The following is a 23418-nucleotide window of genomic DNA, read 5'->3' on the forward strand; positions in this document are numbered from 1 at the left end:
TTATTGACGGTTTTATCTTTTAACAATGAATTTGTTAATTTTTAATTTATTTTTTCTTAATTTCTATTTAATTATAGAAATTATGTCTAGAAGAACAGGTCTGAGATAAATGATACTTACACCCATAAATGGGCATGCTTCTTTTTCTGTCAGGGTGACAGTGTGGGAGGGACTAAGATAATCTAATCAGTATTGAGTTGTATTTAGGTTCTCTTGTTACATTTACCTTCAGAGCACCACAAATTTGAATTCCCCGAACAACAAGATGCTTTTACCTTGTGTTAATGCAGACCAAGAGTTTTTGTAAGTGTTTCAGCTGTATTATTAGCTTCCACTAGTCCCTACATGTTTGCACTATAAATGGGTGTCTCTCTCCCCCAGTAGATTGATCCTGATGACTTCTCAGTGTTAAGTTCATGGTAGAGGGCAGCAGACCTATGTCTCCTGGTACCAACTCTGTACCACAGTATAAGGCAGGCCCTTTGCTCCAGCTGAATCTTGGGGATGGGACTTTCTTACTATTTCTGTCCTTTCCCCTGTGGCAACCAAACTGTCTTATATCTGTGAGTACTCCTGAGCAGAAGAGATGTTCTTGCCTCTCCTCCTGCAGTAACAAATCTCTGTCTTACATCAGTGAAAGGTCTTGATTTCAACAGTTTCGAGCCCAATCCCCAGGGGCAGACAACTTTTGTTTCTATCCATCCCCAAAGTGGCTGATCCTGGACTGGGCTTTGGAGGCTGGGAGAAGGGGGATTTGCCTCTCTCACAGAGGCTTAAGGCTTTTGCTTAGTATGAGAAGAATCCTGGAAATAAGCAGGGAATTATGCTTATACTCCACCAGTGGGAGTGCTCTCTGACCTCCTAGTCAGCACCAGGTAGAGGCCAATGGAAATAAAGCTTGTGTGTGAGGGTGAACTCCCTGTGTCAAGGACCCCCGATATTTTGAACTGTCATGACAATTCATGCTCAGCCTTTATATTTTTGTTAAATTTTAGCTGTTTTCTTCTTATCCACTTTTATGGACGCCACCTCCCTCATAATTCAGATCTCTCAAAGGAAAATTTTTTATATGTCTCATCTCTCCTTTCAACAAATGAGGAAAAGAAGAAAATTTTTTCAATCTAAGAAAGGGCATCTATAAAAAAATTTAAAGATAACATAACTAAGAGCATAAGACTGAATGCTTTCTACCTAAGATTGGCAACAAAGCAAGGCTGTTCAATCCTATCACTTCTATTCAAAATTGTACTTGGGTTCCTTCAATGTAATAGTCAAGGCAAATAAAAGACATAGATTACTGGGAAGAAAAAGAAGTGTCTTTATATGCAGACAAAATGATGCTCTATGTAGAAAATCCCAGAGAATTTTTAAAAAGCATAGGAACTGATAAGTGACTTCAGCAAGGTCACAGGATAAAAGGTCAATATATGAAAATCAATAATTCTGTATTTAACAATAAAAAGTAGAAATTTAAATTTAAAAAATGCTATTTACAGGAGCATAAAAGGACATGCAACACCTAGAAATAAATCTAACGAAATGTATTCAAGAAAACTGAAAGCCCTGGCTGCTGTGGCTCAGTGGATGGAGCATCGGTCTGCGAGCCAGGTGTCAATGGTTTGATTCCCAGTCAGGGCACATGACTAGGTTGCATGTCAGGTCCCCAGTTGGGGGCGCAAGTGAGAGGCAACCACACAGTGATGATTCTCTCCCTCTCTTTCTCCTTTCCCTCTAAAAATAAATAAATAAACAAACAAATAAATAAATTATTTTTAAAAAAAGAAAAGAAAACTGAAAATACTGCTGGAAGAAATTAAAGAAGACCTATACTAAAAATGAGATACTCTTTTCATGGATCAGGAGATTCAATACTTTTAAGAAGCTAATTCTTAATACCTCCTCACTCCTGTTAGAATGGCTACTATCAAAAAGACAAGAAATAACAAGGGTTGCTGAGGATGTACAGGAAGGGAACCTTTATGTGCTATTGATAGGAATGAAAATTGGTGCAGTCACTATGGGAAAAAGTATGGAAGTTCCTCAAAAAATTAGAACTAGAACTAACATATGGTCCAGTAATTCCACTTCGGAGTATTTATCAAAAGAAAATGAAAACAATAACTCAAAAAGATATATGCACCCCATGTTCACTGCACCATTATTTACAGTAGCCAAGATGTGGAAACAATCTAAGTGTCTATCAGCGGACGAACGGTTAAGGAAAATGTGGTATATGCATAGAGTGGAATATTATTCAGCCACAAAAAAGAAGAAAGTCTTGCAATATATGACAACAGGGATGGATCTTGAGGACATTATGCTAAGTGAAGTAAGTCAGACAGAAAAAGATAAATATTATATAATCTCACTTTTATGTGGAATCTTTAAAAAAAATACTGAGCTCATAGATACAGAGAACAAATTACTGGTTGCCAGAGGTTGGGTGGTGATGAGAAATGGGTGAATGGGGGGTCAAAAGACACAAACTTCCAGTTAAAAAGTAAATGGGTCAAGGGGATATAATATACAGCATGGTGACTATAGTTAATGATACTGTATTGCATGTTTGAAAGTTGCTAAGAGAGCCAATCTTAAGGGTTCTCACCATAAGAAAAAAATTATAAATATATATAGTGCTGGATGTTAACTATATTTATTGTGATGATAATTTTGTCATATACACGAATATTAAATCATTATGTTGTACACCTGAAACTAATATGTGTGCCAATAATACCTCAATTAAAAAGAAGTTAATTCTTACAAATTAATCTACAGATTCAAAACAATACCAATCAAATCATACATACTTAATAAGCTAAGTTTTAAACTTATAAAGGAAAGCAAAGGACCTACAATAGATAAAACAATTCTGAAAAAGCATAAAGTAGGGATGAACACTATGTGACTTCAAGGCATACTATAAAGATACTCCAGTCACTCTAGTGTTCTATAAGGTTAGATGTACAGATCAATAGGACAGAATAAAGAGTTCAGAAACAGACCCACATATATATAACTAATTGATTTTTTAAATAAAGGTGCCAAGATAATTCACTGAGGGAGAAGCAGTCTTTCCAACAAGGAGTACTGAAACAAATGAAAATCCACATACAAACAAAACAAAACAAAGCAAAAACAAACTTACCCTCCCCCTTTACTTTTACCATATAAAAAATTAACTCAAAATAATCAATAGACTTACATATATAACCTAAAACCACAGTAATTTTAGAAGAAAACATAAGATAAAATCTTTATAAGCTTGGATTAAGCAAAAATTAATTAGGACTCAAAAACACAAAACATAAAAGCAAAAATGGATAAACTGGACTGTTTCAAAATTTAAAATTTCTGTTGTCAATAACAATGTTAAAATAAAAATGGAATCCACACACTTGGAAAAGTATTTGAAAACAACATATATGTTAGAGGACTTGTGTCTTAAATATACAAAGAGCTCTTATAACCTAATATAAATATGGGCTTGATAAGAACAGACATTTTTCAAAAAGAAAATGAATGGTGAAAAAGCACATGAAAATATGTTCAATGTCATTAGTCATTAATAAAAGACAAGTGAAAATAACAATGTGATACCACTACATACCAGAATAGCTAAAATTAAAAAGATTGATAATAACACCTGCTGACAAAAGATTTGAAACTGGAAATCTTGTATAATTGCCTATAGGAATTCAAAAATGGTATAACTCTTTGGAAAACAATTTGGCAACTTTTTATAAAGATAAACTTACATTTTTCATATGACCTAGCAATCCCATTTCCAGTTATTTACTCAAGGAAAATAAACAATGTCCATACAAAGACCTGTATATAAATGATTATAATAGGCTTATTCATAACAGCCCAACCTGAGAATACTCCAAATGGCCATTAATTAGTATAGTAATTTTAAAAATCTTTACATCCATATGTTGGAATATTTTACAGCAATATAAGTAAAAAAATGAATGACATGCAAAAACATGGATCAATATTCAAAAGTTTTACATTAAGTGAAAGAAGCCAGAAATAAGACTACATACTATATGATTCCATTTTTAAGACGTTCTGGGAAATGCAAACCTATAGTGATAGAAGCTGATCTGTGACTGCCAAGGTCTAGAGGGGTAAGCTCAAGGGAAATGATTGCAAAGGTGAATAAGAAAACTTTTCTAGAGTAATGAAAACATTCTCTAGCTTCATTGTAGTGGTGTTTACTTAACTATATATTTGTCAAGCCTCATCAAACTATACATTTAAAAAAAAACAAATTTTACTGTATGTAAATTCTACCTCAATAAACATCATTTAAAAATTATTTTATAACATACTTCAGATCTGGAGAGTGATGACACTCATTGGGATGTTTAAGAACCACCAGGCTGGTGAAAACAACATGTGATAAGTCTACTTGATAGGCACACTGAGATTTAAAAACTCTAACTCTTTTTAGACAAACACATGGGCATCTCTGTCAAAAACTAAAAACATAATACCAATAAAAATAATTGATAACCAAAATGATTATTTGTAGCAATTATGTAATAAAGCCATAGAAAAAATAGTAATAAAGATGAATACATGCATGTCTTTTAAGGTATGAAACAGCATCAAAGTCTACTCTTATATAGGAAAGGATCGATATATGGATGGGTATAATGGTGTCCAATATACTATTTGCTTACTTAGAATATGCCTAAATTTTTTCATTATAAAGAGTTAAAAATTAAATGGCAAAGACATGTTATGATATGCAAATAAGCTGCATTAAGTAAAAACTTTAAAATACATTAAATAATTTGTAGCAAGACAAACACATGATGGCCCAGCAATGAGTACCTTGGCAATAGCAGTTTGTTTAAACATGCGAGTAATCAACCCCATAACAGTTTCAGTGGCAACTGAATTTGAAGCTCTCATTAATTTTTCCCACTCTTCAAAACTGGTATTCAATTCCTATGCGGGAGAAAAATATCAATGATTAGAAATGCAGCATAAAGAACAGAACAATTAATGCAGTAATGAATCATGACCTACTTTAATTTTTATATAAAGATATAAAAAGAAAATTCCCAAAGATACCAATGTGTTCATTTAAAAACATCAACATGGAAGCAGGTCAGTCACATGTTCGCACCAATGACAGAAACTAATGACAAGCTGTAGGTGAAAACCAGTCCATTACAAATATCATACATCAAGCAACTGTAGCTTCCCCTTAAGGGGAAACATTTTGTAAAGTACACGTAAAAATTTAAGTACATAAGAAAGCAGGGTAGTGAAAATGTATATGGTAGCAAAATATTTTTATAAAAGATATGGATTTATTTAAATAAGCATAAAAACTGGGGAATATTAGTTAAATAAAAATATAATATAATCATATATTCTCCTTTATTTTTCTAATGCTAAAATAGTAAAGAAAATTGTATTATTATTCCAATAACATATTGCTCAATGTTTACAGAATGCTTACTCTAAGATTTCAAAATAAAACAAGCAATAGTCTTTGCCAACAAAGTTATGTACAGACTTGAAGAAATTTCAGAGAATATATAAGCATTGCATTACCCAAAATGTGATTTGGCTTTCTGATATGTTTAACTTCACATTTTACATGATCACAGAATTTTAAGATTTCAAGAACAGGGCTATATCTAAGTTATTCTAGAAAACAGCTATTCATACTCCTTTAAAAATCCTAAAGGAAGAAAAACAATTTCCCTTGATTCACATCCCACAGATACTTAGAATCCTTAATACTAAACCTTTGTTGTAATTGAAGTACTTTTCTTTCTCTATTCAGTAGAAATATATTTTAATCACTAGGAGACTTTTCACATTATTGAATAACTAAAGTTAAATTCTTCCTGCTTGCTTCTTGAAATAATATAAAGCCAATTCTCATGCTCTATTAATTAAACAAATATTATGAAAGCAGACTTTTCCTTCTGTAAAATATGAAATACATCGATCTTTCTCAATATAATTTAAAAGTATTTAAAATAAGACTTTCAATCAAACAAGGGTTCTCACCTTGGCTGTTGCTGATGGAAGATCAAAAGGAATACGCTGTCGGATTTTAGGGGGCAGCTGCGTTAAAACTTCAGTCTTTAGCCTTCTAATCATTATGTCACTTAATAACTGATGAAGTTCATTAAGATTTGATGCCCCTCTACAATCCCACTGAGGCCTTCTACCAAAATATCTGTTAATATGAAGAAAACAATTTATTCAATGTGTTCTTCCTTTTAATAAGCCATGAAATTGCTTTTGCTGTTATTTTTTAATGCAAATTAGTTTCAAAAAGCTCAGCTTGAGAAATAGTACTGAGTGAGATTATGCATAACTCTCAGCTAAAGAAACTACTAGTGTCTAGACACACTGTTTACACTGATTCATGCAACAATGGGATGAACGATAATGTCCACTGGCATTGTCAATGGGCTCACACATGGCAGGCGGTATGTTCAGCAGATCTAGCCCTAACTAGGCACTAACTGCCAGTACACTGGCCAGTTGACAACGAAACACCTAACTCATTTCCATACCTTCTAGAAGAAGATATTATCTCAAACTGACAGCAAAGGAAATAAAAACAACAACAACAACTAACCCCCCACCACAGACCCACTATGAAAGAGTGGGAGAGGAAACAGCAGAGGATAAAGTATTGAGAAGTCAATGCAGACAGACAAGTGGTCGCTGACTTGGTAAAAGTAAGGAAGCCACAACTTAAAATGCTTGCAAAAGATAACTTATCCTCTACATCTTCAAGAAGATGAGAAGTTGGAAGCACCACGGACTGTGGTAGGTGTTAAGACAAGGGTTGAAATCTAAATCTTTAGATTTACTGGATCTACTAAATTTAGACTTCAGGACAGCTGGCCTAAAAACATCCCCCATCATTGTGACATCCCAAACACTTCTCCGCAAAATTCTCAACCATCTTCAAAGGGCCCATTCTATTGAAAATTAGCAGTTAGAGAATTAATATTATCATCACTAATATCAATAATGAAATAACTATCATTTTAATGGGATTTTGGTGGTATTTTAGTACAAATAGGTATCAATTTGAGAAAGTTAAAACTTGTTAACATGAATTTTCATATTAGCAAGTTTAAAAATTACATATATTTTGATAGCAAACATATAGTAGTACAGAAAACATTAAAAACATTAACTTGCATGTAGAGTCTATTAGAAAAGTACGGTGAATGAATGGAACTACAGTATGGTAAAATGACAGGCACCATTCAACTGTCATCAATAAGAAATTACTTGTTTAAAAAGAAACTGTTAAGAGATCCAAGATGGTGGAGGAGTAAGTGGAAGCTACACTAACCTCCTCCCAGGACCAGTCTGGATTTACAACTTAATTTGGGAGAAATCATCTGGAATAACCAACCGAACACTAGCTGGAGAGAAGTCTTATAACCACGGAGAGACAGAAAAGGCCGCTACATCACAACGTGACCAGTAGGAAGTGCAGAGATGTGAAAGGGCTGGCTGAGCTCCCATGGGTGGCAGCTGAAGAGACTGAGAAACAGCTCAGCAGCCGGGGGTTCCCCCTGAGAAGGGCAGGGTCTAAACCCCAAGCTGGGCTTCCCAGCCTACAGTAACAGAGTGGAAAGTAAAATAGTATCCAGCTGTGAAAAGCGAAAAGCCACAGGGTTTCTTGCTAGCTGGAGAGAAACAGCGGGAGAAAAAGAGCTCTTAAGTGGATCACGTACGAAAATATTTTGGCCCCCACTCACCCTAGGCTCAAGCAGAGGGAAGGCAGAGAGGACTAGAGACGCTTGGGGAGAGTTTGGCACAGTGGCTTTGAGGGGAGAACTGGGGGAGCAGCTGAGAGGGTCCCAGTGCTGACTCATCCCCAGTATTGCAGGTAGACCATTCCCCTCCAAGTGGCGTCAGCCTGAGGGCAAGCAAAAGCCCTGCCTACAGGAATTAAGCTGCCACACCCACGGTCCTTAAGCCTGACAGCTAATCACAGATTGAATAGATTAACAATTAAAGAAGACAAGACAACAGCAGTAGATCCCTGGAAGTCTCCAACAGGCTGCCTAGTACATGATCTGACACCACCAGAGGCAGATCCAGGAAGTGCAGATCATTCTAAGAAGCACCAACAAAGAATAGGAGTCACAAAAATAGGGAGACAGAGAAACAACCTCCCATTGAAAGGAAAGGAAGAATCCCCAGAAAGAGTGCTAAATGAAATAGAGGGAAGCAAACTATCAGACATGGAATTCAAAACATGGATTATGGGGAAGATCAACGAACTCAGCAAGCTCTAAGAAAACGACAAAGAACTCCAGGGAAACTACAAGGAACTTACTGAGAATTACGTCAGCATGAAAAAGGACACAGAAGCTATAACTAAGAGCCAGGAGGAAATGAGGAATACAGCTTCTGAACTGAAGAACAAAGTAGAAAGAATTGAAAGCAGGCTAGAGGAAGCAGAAGATCGGATGAGCAAGCTGGAGGACAACGTAGACAAAAATTCCCGGACAGGGCAACAAAATGAAAAAAGACTGAACAAGACTGAACATGTTCTAAGACAGCTGCAGGACAACCTGAAACGTAATAATATCCATATCATAGGAATTCCAGAAGGAGAACAAGAGCAAGGGATAGAAAGCCTGTTTGAAAAACTAATGATAGAAAACTTCCCTAACATGAGGAGAGAAATAGTCACCCAAGTCCAGGAAGCACAGAGGGTCCCAATGAAGATGAATCCCAACAGGCCCACATCATAATTAAAATGGCAACATTGAAAGACAAAGAGAGAATCCTAAAAGCAGCAAGAGAGAAATAACTAATAACATACAAGGGAGCTCCAATAAGGCTATCATCAGATTTTTCAGCAGAAACACTATAAGCCAGAAGGGAATGGCAAAAAAATACTCCAAGCAATGAAAAACAAAGGCCTGCAATTAAGAATATTCTACCCAGCAATGCTCTCATTTAAAATGGAAGGTGAAATAAGAAGTTTCCCAGCCAAAAGAAGGCTAAAAGAATACATCTCCACCAAACCAGCATTGCAAGAGATGCTAAAGGGTCTGCTTTAAGAAGATAAAGAAACAGAGAGAGACAGAGAGGAACACAAGTACAAAGGGGTAAAATGACAATGAATAAGTACCTATTGATAATAACCTTAAGTGTAAATGGATTAAATGCACCAATCAAAAGACATAGGATAGCTGAATGGATTAGAAAGAATGACCCACATATATGCTATCTACAAGAGATCCACCTTAGAACAAAAGATCTACACAGATTCAAAGTGATAGGATGGAAAAAGTATTTCAAGCAAATGGACATGAAAAAAAAGCTGGGTTAACATACTTATATCAGATATAGCAGATTTCACAGTAAAGGCCATAAAAAGAGACAAAGAAGAACATTTCATAATACTTAAGGGAAAAATCCACCAACAAGATATAACCCTTGTAAACATATATGCACCCAACTTAGGAGCACCCAAATATGCAAGGACAATTATGAAAAACTTCAGGAATGATATAGACAACAACACACTCATAGCAGGGGACTTTAATACCCCATTGTCAACAATGGACAGATCTTCAAAGCAAAAAAACACCAAAAAGATTGAGGCATTGAACAGCTTTCCAGAATAAACTCAAGATGGATCAAAGACTTAAATGTAAGCCGTGGCACCATAAAAGTCCTAGAGGAAAACATAGGGAGGAAAATTTCAGATATCCAACGTAGCAACATTTTTCACTGGTATATCTCCTAAGGCAAGGGAAATAAAAGAAAGAATAAACAAGTGGGACTACATCAAACAAAAGAGTTTCTGCTCAGCAAACGAAAACCTCATCAAGATGAAAAGGGAACCAACAGTATGGGAAACTATATTTGCCAATGATACCTCAGACAAGCGATTAATCTCCAAAATATATAAAGAACTTATACAACTCAACACCAAGAATACAGACAGCCCAATTAAAAAATGGGCAAAGGGACTTTCAGCCTAGATGGAGGCCTAGACTGATACGCCCCGTCTCCCTCCACAACTAAGAAGGAATACAACTACTGCAAAACCAGCAATAACCAGAAGTATCAGAAAATAAATGGAAGTCCAACGTATGAAGTTATAAAGAAGTGGTGCGCGTCCAGACAGGTAGGAGGGGCGAAGCTGGGAAGGAGAGTTCAAGCTGTGCTGTCTGAGGCAGCAGCAGTGATGAAGGCTGGACAGCGGTAAGCACCGACACCCACATTTAAGGGGAGGTGAGAAGCGCCTGGGGAGCACCCCAGCTGCAGAGCAGACCTGTCAGCTTGCGATTCCAAAGCCAGGGAAGGCAGACCCTCATTGCCTTGGACTGTGAGGCCCGGTGGGGATGGGGACGGAAGAGGAGGGTCCTGGGTTCTCAGCGGAGATTGAATGGCAGGAATTCATCTTGGACGACCACTCCCGCAGAAAACGCCTGGTTGTGACGAGTGCACAGGGCTCCTTCCCTATACCGTAAGAGGTGTGACAGCCCTGCCCAGGAAGCAAAGGTAAACACAAAACTGTTCAGGATGGCACAGATCATGATAGAGATCCCACTGGTGCAGGTGACCAGACAGTAAATTTCTAATCTAAAGAAGGAGCAGATAGGAAATCCTTCTGAGGCATAGTTCAGAGCTTTGCTTATAAAAGCACTTACAGACCTAACAGCAGATCTTAAACAAGACAGGGAAGGAATGAAGGCTAGTCCTGCTGAAATAATCAAAAACACATACGAAACTAGTGGTGCAGGAAAGAAAACCAGGGATCAAGTCAACAAATCAAAACATAGGGAAGGAACAAACAGTCAACCAGGAAGAGGAAACAAGAAGTGAGGAAAATGAGGACAGACTCAGAAATTTATCGGACAGCTATAAGCGGGCCAATATCTGAATCACAGGGTTGCCAGAAGATGAAGAGGAAGAATTAGAAATGGAAAAATTATGTGAAAAAATAATGAAGCAGAACTTCCTGAACTTGGGGAAGGAAATAGACTTACAGGTCCAGGAAGCACAGAGAGTTCCAAAAAAACTGGACCCAGGGAGAACCACACCAAGACACATTATAATCAAAATGTCAAAAATTAAGGATAAAGAGAGAATCTTAAAAGCAGCAAGAGAGAAGAAGAGAAATACATACAAAGGCGTCCCAATAAGACTGTCAGCTGATTTCTCAAAAGAAACTCTGCAGGCAAGAAGGGACTGGCAAGAAATATTCAAAGGAATGAAAAGCAAAAACCTACATCCATGAATACTCTATCCAGCGATGCTGTCATTCAGAATAGAAGAGCAGAGAAAGTGCTTCCAGGACAAAGTAAAACTGAAGGAGTTCATCAGATCCAAACCACTGTTATATGAGATGTTAAAGGGACTTATTTAGGAGAAAGGATCAATACTATCAACATTAAAATGAAAGCTGTATCACAACAACCACCAAAGAACCTAGGGAACCGAAACAAAGGCAAACTAAGTAGGCAACGAGAGTGTGAAAAGAATTACGGGTATGGGGAACATTATGGGGGGAGGTCAGCAGGGAGGGGGAAAGGGGAAAAGGGAGGGAGATGGTGCGGGAATTAGGAAGCATAGTGGAAGAGAGTGGAGTAGATAGGAAGATGTTGAGAGGAACTGTATGCACAACCAATGAACATGGACTAAGTGGGGGTAACAACTAAAGGGAGGGATGTCACTGGGTGGCGGGGAACAAAGGAAAAAAAATTGGGATGACTGTAACAGCATAATCAATAAAGCATATTAAAAAAACAAAAAAATAATGATAAAAATAAAAAAAATAAAAAATAAAAAATGGGTAAAGGACCTGAACAAACACTTCTCCAAAAGTAAATACAGAGAGTCCATAGACATATGAAAGAATTTTCCACATCACTAGCCATCAGAGAGATGCAAATAAAAACCACAATGAGATACTACCTCACGCCAGTCAAAATGGCCATCATCAACAAATCAACAAACAACCTGTGCTGGTGAGGATGCATAGAAAAGGGAACCCTGGTGCATTGCTGGTGGGAATGCAGACTATTGCAGCCACTATGGAAAACAATTTGGAATTTCCTCAAAATACTTAAAATGGAACTGCCTTTTGAACCAGCAATTCCATTGCTAGGATTATATCCGAAAAATCCTGAAATACCAATTCAAAAGAACCTATGAATCTCTATGTTCATAGCAGCGTTATTTACAATGGCCAAGTGCTGGAAACAGCCTAAGTGCCCATCTGTAGATGAGTGGATTAATAAGCTGTAGTACATTTACACAATGGAGTACTATGTAGCAGAAAGAAAGAAGGAACCTCTACCATTTGCAAGAACATGGATGGAACTAGAGAGAATTATGCTTAGCGAAATAAGCCAGGCAACGAAAGGAAAATACCTTATGCTATCAACTATTACAGAAGAATAATAAACAATACAAAGAAATGAACAAAATTGAACCAGAGGTATGTAAACAAGGAATAGACTAACTGTAACAAGGGGTTAGTGGGGGGTGCGAAATAAGGGGTTAGGAAAGGGAAGGGTCTAGTTAAAGAACATATATAAATGACCCATGGACATGGACAACTGGGTGGGGACTGGCTGTGGAAGAAGAGGTGGGCTGGGTGCAGGGAAACAGGAGGGAAAGAAAGTGGGACAACTGTAATGGAAAAACAAACAAAAAAATTTTTAGTGGTGGAAGAAATGAAAATATAAAGAATGGAAATGCAATTTTAGTGAATATTAGGACAAGGATTTTCCTTCACACTGTGTACTTTTCTCCCTATCTGATCCCTCCAGTATTTCTCATTCTGAAGAAGTAAGTAATGACATAAGGTTCTTTGCATAAAACTAATAAGACCAGGTGTCAATAGAGGTTTTTATGACCATGACTTTGACTTGAATGTCAAGCCTAAGGGAGACATGCTTGGGCTCTGGTTGTTACCAGAAAGCCCTGAGGAACTAGGATTGACTTTCGAAGGTAATAAAAGCCCATGAGATAAAAGGTCTGGTACCTTGGTTGGTTGTGTGGTCCACGGCAATCTTTCCAGGGAAGGAATGAAGGTTGTTTTCCTGAAAGATGGCTAGAAGGGACCTTAAGGCACAATGGAAAACCTGAAGGACAGGTGTTTACAGGCAAGGCTGAATGGCAGGTATGTGGCTCAGCTTCTGTGCCCTGAAGGGCAGACTGAAGGTCACCCTATATGTTCCTTGCGTAAGTTCCAGCAAAGCAGAATTAAAGATCATAAGTGATCACTTGCTGCTCTTGTTGTGTTTATGCAAATGAACAGGATAAATTAAAAATGGACTTAATGCAGTCCCTTTAATGACAAGGAGGGTAATCTTAAGGGAAAAATCATGATTCAAGGAAAATCACAATGCTCAGTGGTAGACTATAAAATAGTGTAGCTACCTGTTTTTAAAGTTTATTTTCATTTAAAGTTTGTTTTCATTTGAAAGTGAAACGATGTCTGTGAATCATCAAAGATGCTTAATTGACAGGCAAGAAGAATGTCAAATGCCTTGCAACAGGATGTCTTTCCAATAAGACAGTCTTACAGATTTAGAGAGTTGTTTGTGGGTTATGTTACATGAATTAACACGTGTTTTTTGTTTTCAAAGGGCATAAGCCTATGATCTCATTACCTGTAATTGTCTGTATGTATAGGCCTCACTTAATCCTGTCTGCATTGCTGCCTCCTGAGACTCAACGGTTTGAGTGAACTAAGTTGCTGGGTTGGTGAAGAATGGGGTGGTCTGTGGGCTTCACTTTAAAACTGGTTTTTCTTTTCTATCCTAATGCCTTGGACAGAAAGGGCCCAAGGTCTGAGAGGGGGGAAACCTAAAATATTTCCCTCAGCCCAGACTAAGTATAATGGGCAAAAGGGTTTTGGACAGGTGAGATTGCCTGGCACACCTTCTTCCAAAGAAGCCCTTCTTTTCCCTAATGTGGGACATTGAAAAATTAATACCTGCCTTTTGTCATCTAGTGGTTATGGATTGAATGATGCCTTTTAACCCTGTTGCCAAATCTGTTGCCCCCAGAATACAACAAGGATGCCAGCCTGTTAAACCAAGCATGCCGTGGTCTGGGGACAGCCAGCTGACCTGGAGTCTGCATGATCCTTCCCCATGTGGGAAGGCCACCCTCCCCTCCACACCTCCTCTCTTATTTGGGATTTCTGGACCCAAGGGTAGGTAGGACAACGTCCATGTCCAGCTTGAAGCAGCTAGAGGAGCTCGAGACCTTTGCCCATTGTCCTTTACAAGATTATAAAGGGTCTTAAGTCTGGGAGGGATTGTTATTTTTTATTGTTAAAAAAATTTGATTAATTTTTTTTTAAAGGAATAATATAGGAGAGGATAAAGCCAGAGAACTTGTGTATGACCCATGGGCATGTACTTGGGGGTGGGGATGAGATTGTTGGGGGAGGGTTGGTGCTGGGCAGCAGGGAGCAAAGGGGAAAAAATTGTAACTATTGTAACAATATAATCAATAAAATATACTTAAAAATTAATTAACTAATTAAAAAAAGAAACTTAGCATTTTCAAAAATTCAGGTTTATTCATAATTGTTATAAATTAAATTACTGAAATTGTTCATTGAAATATTTTTACTTTCTTTAATGCTTGATTGACCTATATTTATATTAAAAATTCACACACTAATGAAAATAAAAAATATCTGTCAATACCCAATTCTGTCACGTATTTTACCATTTACAAACATATACTTAGGTACATTTTGACCCCTTGGTAAAAAAAAAAAAAATCTAATGTTCAGAATTACCAATGATGGGGAAAAGAAACTGGGTTTGGCGGGGATGGTGGTTGACAATGAAATGTTTGCCATTAAAATGGATCCCTTATTTTAATCCTCATCCAAGATTGATTTTTAGATTGAGAGGAAGTAAGAGGGAGGGAGGGAGGGAGGGAGGGAGAGCGCGAGAGAAAGAGAGAGAGCGAGAGAGAGAGAGAGAGAGAGAGAGACATCCATGTGAGAGAGAAACAATGATCAGTTATCACCCATATGCATCTCAATAGGGATTGAATCTGCAACCTAGGTATGTACCCTAACTGGGGATCCAACCCACAACCCTGTGGTGTACAGGTTGATGTTCCAACTAATCAAGCCACCCAGCCAGGGCTAAAATGGATTCTTAAGCACACTCCCCATTTATATGACACATTCTGCAGGTGTACAACATGCTTGGCAAAGGTCTTATGGCACAACTGTTCCACACTGGCACAGACAGCCCACAGATATCTTCAGACAGGCCACCAAAGGCCTCACTTGCCTCCTGCAGTGCACTGATAGCTGTGCTCCAGAAACACAGGTTTATTTTGAAGTTAGAGCTATCTAATTTTACATGCCATCACCAGGCCTGGACCAGTGAGGTTTCTTCACCTCTCCAGGACAGTGTACAGGAGAGAGAAGCTCTTGCTGCCTTCTAGGTGATTTACAACTGGTTGATTGCAAGCCTCTGCCTGGTATAAGCCATGGTTTAGAGAAACCCTTTCTCCCATCCCTACCCTCTTCTCTTTCAGCTGGAGTTAGATCACTAGAGGTGGCAATGACTGAACAGTGTTGGCAGCACCACATGCTGCTGAATCCCCACCACTAGGTTCTAATTGCAAAAGGGAAATAAGAGGGGGAGGGAGGGTTGAAAGAGGTGCCATCTGTAAACAGTTGATCTCTTGCCATTAAATTTGATGATTATTATATATACTTTAAAATACATCCTAATCTCTTTTATTTAACAGCTTTATTAAGATATAATTCATAATGCCATATAATTCACCCATTTATACTTCAGTGGTTTCTAATACATTCACAGATAGTGCAACCATCACTGTGGTAAATATTAGAATGTTTTCCTCATTTCAAGAAGGAGATGGGGGTGAAATGCGTGACGGTGGTCAAAGGTACAAACTTCCAGTTGTAAGATAAGCCCTGGGACGTAATACGCAGCATGGGGACTACAGTCAGCAACATTATACTGTATATTAGAAAGTTGCTAAGAGAATAATCCTTAGACTTTCTCGTTACAATAAAAAAAATTGTCAACTGTGTGGTGATGGATATTAACTGAACTTATTGGGAAAATCATTTCACAACATATACATATATCAAATCATTATGTTGTACTCCTAAAATGTGATGTTATATGTCAATTATATACCAATTAAAAAGAAAAGAAGGAACTCCTGTATCCTTTAGCTCTCACTCTCTTCACTGCTATCCTGCCTTCCCAGCCCTGAGCAACCACTAATCTTTTCTGTTTCTAAAGATTTCCATATACATGGAATCACATAGTATATAGTCTTTTGTGACTGGCTTCTTTCATAATGTTTTCAAGGTTCATCCATGTAGTAAGCATGTATCAATACTTAGCCCTTTTTAAGGTTCAAAAATATTCCATTGTATGGATCTAGCACATTTTGTTTATCCATTTATCTGCTGATAGACATTTTGATTATTTCCAACTTTTGGCTTTTCTAAATAATGCTGCATTATTTAGAAATAATGAACATCCATATGTAATTTTTTTGTGTACATATATATTTTCATTCCTCTTAGGCATATACCTAAGAGTTTAATAGCCAGGTTGTATGGTAATTCTATGTTTAATCATTTGAAGAAATGCCAGATTGTTTTTCAAAGCAGCTGGACCTGTTTACATTTCAACCATCAGTATTCAAGGAGTTCCAACTTCTCCATGTCTTTGCCAACACTAGTCATCCAGCTTTTTTGCTGCAAAAAGCTTTAGTCATCCAGCTTTTTGATTCTAGCCATCCCAGTAGGTGTGAAGTGGTATCTCATTGGGGTTTTGATTTGCATTTCCCTGATGACTAATGATGTCAGACATTTTTTTCATTTGCTTGTTCACTATTTGTATATATTTGTTGGAGAAATGTTAAGTAAGGAGCTTAGAAGTTGCCACTCTATCCTAACAAGTAAAAATCTAAACAAACTGAAAAATCAACAACTTTTTAAATATTTTTCAGAGAAATGAGGTCACTGCTCAATCAAACTAAAAAACGTAGCAGCAATATGGTTTAGGGTGGAATTAACCACAAAGGAAACAATTTCTAACAACCTAAAATTAACAAAATTTCAAATGTCTCAAAAGAAGTTATGAATCATGAACTTTTAAAACTTCTTTGAGATTAATATACACATTCTTATTCAGATTTACAAACTAAAAATTCTTCTTTTCTAAATAAGAATAAATGCAAGCTTCTTTTGTTTTCCTTTTTGATAATATATAATAAAAGAGACATTTCTCAATAGGCACTTAAGCTAACATTAAGTTAGCTTAGGATGATGAAACAAAGTTTATGGCCAAGAACATGTATGCTTATCTGTGTTCATAAGCGCGCGCGCACGCACGCACGCACACACACACACACACACACACACAGAGTTAACTTTGGGCTTTGGAAATTACCCAGTGGCATTTTTTTTTTTTTAGTTCCTTTGTGTCCCTCTGTAGCAAACCTTTCCTCCCAACCATAGCTCCTGGGAAAAACGCATGTTTTCTGCCCTTATAGTTTTGCACATTCCAGACAAGTATATAAGTAGAATCATATTGTATGAAGCCTTTTAAATCTGATTTCTTTTACTTAGCATTTGAAATTCATCTATGTTGTTGAGTGTATTCATAGTTCATCCTCTTTATTGCTGAGTAATATATTGCACGGATACATCACAATTGCTTGCGCATTAACCAGGTGAAGGACATCTGGATTGCTTTAAGATACAGGGAACCATAAACAAAGCTGCTATAAACATTTCCATACAGATTTTTGAGTGAACACATGTTTTCATTTATCTCAACTAAATACTTAAAGTGGGATTGTTAGTTTGTATGGCACTTGTATGTTTAACTTTATAAGACATTGGTATACTGGTTTCCAAAGTTCCTATATCATTCTGCATTCCCGCCAGCAATATATGTGAGTTCCAATTGTTCAGCACTGTTGCCATCATTTGGTATCATCAGTTTGTAAAAATTTTACCTGTTCTAATGCATATGTAACTAGTATTTAATTGTGGTTTTACCTAGCACTTCTGTAGTGACTAATAATATTGAGCATCCCTTCAAGTGCTTATTTGACTTCATATATCTTCTTAGGTGGTGTCTCTAATTCTTTCAGCCATAAAAAAATATTTTTTTTTGTTTTATTTTTGAGTTCTGAGAGATTTCATGTATTTTTATAAATTCCTTTTGCATATTTATATATATTTATATATATACATGAATTTATATATGCCATTAGAAAATATGTGCCTTACAAAAATTTTTCCTAGTCTGTGGCTTGTCCATTCATTCTCTCTCTTTTTTTTAAATTTATTTATTGTTTTTCTATTACAGTTGTCCCACTTTTTCCCCCATTGCTCCTCCCCCCACCCAGCCCACTCCTTGTCCCACAGTCAATCCCCACCCCGTTGTAAATGTCCATGGGTCATTTATACTAGTTCCTTGAATAGACCCTTCCCTTCCCTCCCTTCTCTCCTTCCCAGCCTGTACACTGGTGACTATTAGTCTGTTCCTTGTTTACATGTCTCTGGTTCAGTTTTGCTCTTTTGTTTGTGTTGTTCATTAGTTTCCTGTATTAGATGATATTATATGGTATTTGTTTTTCATTGTCAATTCATTCTCTTAACACTTTTTTTGGAAGAGATCTTTTCAATTTTGATGAAGTAAAATCACTTTTGTCTTTTGTGGTTCATGTTTTTGTGTCCTAAATAAAGACGTTTGCCTAACCCAAGGTCACAAAGATTTTCTTTTATTCCTTTAAGAATTTTTATCGTTTTATGTTTTGTATTTACAAAGCATTTTTAATTGCTTTTTCACTTTTTTAATTGGGGTAAATAAACATAACATAAAGTTTACTATCTTAACCATTTAAGCGTACATTTCAGCAGTATTATATACATTAATAATGTTGTACAACCATCACCACCATTCACCTCCATAACACTGTTCATCTTTTAAACTGAAACACCATACCCATTAAACGGTAACTCCTCATTGCTCCCTACTCCCAGTCCTGGTAACTACCATTCTACTTTCTGTCTCTATGATTTGAATACTCTAAGTACCTCGTATGAATGGAACCATACAGTATTTGTCATTTGGAGAGTGGTTTATTGCATTTAGCATAATGTCCTCAATGTTCATATATGTTGCAGCATATGTCAGAATTTCCCTCCTTTTTAAGGCTGAATAATATTCCATTCTATGTATAGCTCACAATTTGCTTATCTATTTGATGGACACTTAGGTTGCTTCCATATTTTAGCTACTGTGAATAATGCTGCTATAAACATGGGTGCACAAATATTTCTTCAAGTCCCTGATTTTTATTCTTTTGAGTATATACCTAGAAGTGAAATTGCTGGATCCTATCAACCCACTGCCTCCTGGCCTCCAAAGTTTTTGATGAGAGATCTATTGCTAATCTTTTTGAGTATCCCTTGTATGTGATGAATTAGTTCTCTCTTGCTGCTTTCAAGATCATCTTTATCTTTTGAAAGTTTGATTACAAAGTGTCTCAGTGTGGGTCACTTTGAATTCATCTTATTTATAGAGTTCATTAGGTTCTTGAATGTTGTAAATATGTCTTTGAACAAATTCAGAAAGCTTTCAAAACTTATTTCTTCAAATATTCTTTCAGTCTTTTTTGCTCTTCTCCTAGGGCTTCCACAATACATGTGTTTATCTGTTTAAGTTTAACACAGGTCCCTTAAGTTGTCACTTCTCTTCATTCTTTTTTCTTTCTGTCCCACACATGGGAAAATTTCCATTGTCCTACCTGAGTCTCTGATTCTTACTTCTGTTTGCTCAAAGCTGCCTTTGATTTCCTCTAGTGAATTTTTCATGTCAATTATTGTGCTTTTCAGCTCCAGAATTAATTTTTTGTTTTCTATCTCTATTAATATTTCCATTTTGTTTATGCATCTCTCTCTCTCTTTTTTTTTTTACTTTCTCCACATCTTCCTTTAGTTGAGTATTTTTAAGACAATTGTTTTAGTCTTTGCCTGTGAGATCTGTCATCGGGTCTTCTTCAAACAGTTTCTGTTGACATTTTTTCTCTTTTGAATGGACTATAATTTTTTGTTTCTTTGTATGTCTATGACTTCTTTGGTGAAAAGTGAATATTTGAATCTAATAATGTGGTAACCCAATAAAAAAACATTCCCCCCTGTACCCATGTTCTACTGTTTTTCTTGTTTTTTCACTTATTATATCTGTCTTACTTTATTTTTGTAGGCTCTCTCTGTGCCAAGGAACAACCTGAGGTATACACTTAAGGTCTTCTTAGTTCTATTCTGAGCCTGTGCCTTTCCCTGGGCATATGTGGTCACTTTCAAATTTAAGCCATATATGTATTTGTTTTTGAATGTCCTAATCTTTAATGTCTGGCTCCTAAAAGGGAAAAAATGGAAAAAGGAAGGGGAAGATAAAAGCACTGGCTACTTAAATCCCCTGGAAGTCACTTTAGCTGAAGAGGGAGGGGGTTGCAATAATGGGGGATATGCAACAACAATGGGTGCTCCTACTTCATCTTCCCCTCTGTGACCAGAAGCAGCAATTAGTACTCAGAATACAGATCTTTGATATTTGGAGTATAGGGTTCCTTTTTCCTATCCCGACTCCCACAAGCTACATGGAAGTTGCCCCAGGAACATGTATATAACTGCCTGACATGGGGCTGGAGGTGGGAAATGGGTTACTGTGGTTAAGACATAGAATTGACTGAAATTAACCACAATTTACTGTCCAAGACTTCCCCTGAAAGTTGCAAGTTTTCAATATATTCCAGTGTTCCAAAATAGTGACATTAAATGATTCCGCCAGTGTAATTTTTATCTGGGGCAGATAGGTTCCTGATGCTTCTTACTCTACCATCTTCCCAGCATCCCCTCCAATGCATTGGATTGAATTTCAGCTTCTTCCTCTTCCACTTCTTTCTTCTTCTTTCTGCATGTAAATATCTAATTGTTCCAGGAACATTTGTTGAGAAGACACTTTTCTCCATAGAACAGCCTTGCATCTTTGTCAAAAATCAATGGTGCTTGCTTTGGCAGCACATATATTAAAATTGGAGCAATACAGAGATTATCGTGGCTCCTGTGCATGGATGACACACAAATTCATGAAGTGTTTCATATTTTTATGTAATACCACCTCACACCTGTTAGAATGGTTATTATCAACAGGACAAATAATAATAAGTATTGGAGAAGTTGGGAGAAAAAGGAACCCTCACTCACTGCTGGTGGGAATGTAGACTGGTACAGCCAGTATAGAAAACAGTATGGAAGCTCCTCAAAAAATTAAGAATAGAGTTACCATATGACCCAGAAATCCTCTCCTGGGTATCTACTGAAAAACCTCAAAAACATGAATTCTCAAAGATATATGCTTCCCTATGTTCATTGCAGCATTATTCATAGAGGCCAAGACATGGAGACAACCAAAGTATCCTTCGATAGAGGACTGGATAAAGAAGATATGGTACATATACACAGAGGAATACTACTCACCCATAAGAAAATACAAAATACTGCCATGTGTGACCACATGAATAGACCTGAGAACATTATGTCAAGTGAAATAAGTCAGAAAAAGTTAAGAACCGTATGATTTCAGTCATTATGTAGGAATATAAAACTGAAACTCATGGACACAGACAGCAATGTGGTGGTTGCCAGAGGGATGAGGGGCTTGGGTATTGGAGGGGGGCCTAACATATGGAGACAGAATATGGTTTGACTTTAGTTGGTGGGCACACAGTGCAATTTACAGATCTAGTATCATAGAAATGTACACTTGAAACCTGTATGATCTTATTACCCAACGTCACCCCAGTAAGTTTAATTTTAAAAAATATCAATGGACCACAGGGCTCCCAGGTTGTTGAACACATGGAGATTTGGGAAAGAATGGACCACCTAGAAAGGGCAAAAAAGCTACATGCCATAGAAGCTCCATACCTTGCCCTTTGCATCTTCCACCTGGCTGTTCCTGAGAATTCAGAACAAAACTGAAATTTCTGAAAAGACTAAGGAGAAACAGGGAAAAAATAAATAATGCCGAAGAGACTAGAGGCCCGGAGCTGAGACTGAGCCCTTGAGAAACCATGCTTACCTACCAGACCGTAGCATCTTCCCCTGAAAGTATTAAGCCAACCTCACAATATTAACCCTGACTAGGATGACCAATCCTAAAAAGAATTAGCAGAGGCCTAGAAGAAATCAATTAGCAGAAAGAAACAAATTTAACAGGATTTGGCAGTAAGCTATACCTCAGGACTAGCAGAAAGTAAGACTTAACATTCAACATTCAGTTCACCATATTTGTTTTTTCACATGTCTCAAGAAGATGCTACATAAAGAAAATACTGTGTATCTCCCAAGAAATAACTCATTAGGCATTGATGAGAAAGTCCATTCTCTCCAGAGCTTACTCTTATGACAACTTAATTCTGAATAAATTGGACCATAAAAGCAAATGAGGATCCATGTCATCACACAAAGGACATCCTGAGGCAAACTGGATGCTTCAAGTAATAAGTGGTTTTCATATCTGGAAAATAATGTATTATCATTGCAAAAAGGGATCAGTATTCAAAGTATAGGAGAATTCCAAGTATCAGTCTATTAAAGGAAGGGTTAAGGTTGTAAAAGGGAGTGACAGAGAGACAAAGGGAGAAAATGAAAAAGAGAATCAAGGAGATGAAGTAGAAGCACTGGGGTGGAATCACTGTCCTGGATGGAGGTAGGATGCATGGTGTAGTTAAAGGTTCCTGGGAGGAGAATTCAGGTGACCCATGTTTGAATTTTGATTTCTCTACCTATTGGTTGCATAATGTTGGACCCATCACGTAGTCTTTTAATCCTTACTATTTCCAAATGTAAGATGGGAAAATAACACCTTTCTCAAAGGGTTACTAGAAAAATTAGATATGAACATATGTGAATAAAACATATAAACAAATTATTATTTTTAAAAAAAATAAGACTTCAGGCCAAGATGGAGGCATAGGTAGACATGCTTCACCTCCTTGCACAACCATAAGAAAGAATGCATCTACCTCAAAACAAAAAACACCCAAAATTACCAGAAAATCGAACTGCATGGAAATCCAACAAAGATTTAAAGAAATAATACTCATCCAGATGGATAGGAGGAGTGGAGAAGGGGAGCTGGGATGTAGAGGGCATGGTGTCACAGTGGTGGCAGTAAGGCAGTGGCTATGGCTGGCCAGGGGAACGAATGGTCACACATTTTAAAAGCCAGGAGGGACAACTGAGGAGCTATCCCAGTCCCAGGCCAGACCGTGCAGCTCATGTTTCCAGTGCCAAGAAAATAAAGCCTCATTGCTTCTGAC

The 23418-nt window shown here is 37.1% G+C and overlaps 1 protein-coding gene and 1 non-coding gene across 4 annotated transcripts in view; one reads left to right on the top strand and one right to left on the bottom strand.

Annotated features, from left to right (window-relative positions):
• ZRANB3 (zinc finger RANBP2-type containing 3) overlaps positions 1-23418 on the bottom strand; it is a 282266-nt gene that overhangs the window by 101378 nt on the left and 157470 nt on the right. For all 3 annotated transcript variants that reach the window (XM_090267121.1, XM_090267113.1, XM_090267104.1), the window contains 2 exons: positions 6043-6214; positions 4846-4962 (listed from right to left, as the gene is read on the bottom strand). In XM_090267121.1, the coding sequence (XP_090123247.1) occupies positions 4846-4962; positions 6043-6214 (289 nt within the window). The remainder of the gene's footprint in view (positions 1-4845; positions 4963-6042; positions 6215-23418) is intronic.
• LOC150021932 (U6 spliceosomal RNA) lies at positions 21097-21200 on the top strand. Its single transcript, XR_016513465.1, has one exon. It is a non-coding gene; the product is annotated as a U6 spliceosomal RNA (small nuclear RNA).

Source organism: Furipterus horrens, unplaced genomic scaffold, assembly GCF_987537825.1.
Source record: "Furipterus horrens unplaced genomic scaffold, mFurHor1.1.pri manual_scaffold_1, whole genome shotgun sequence".
NCBI lineage: Eukaryota > Metazoa > Chordata > Mammalia > Chiroptera > Furipteridae > Furipterus > Furipterus horrens.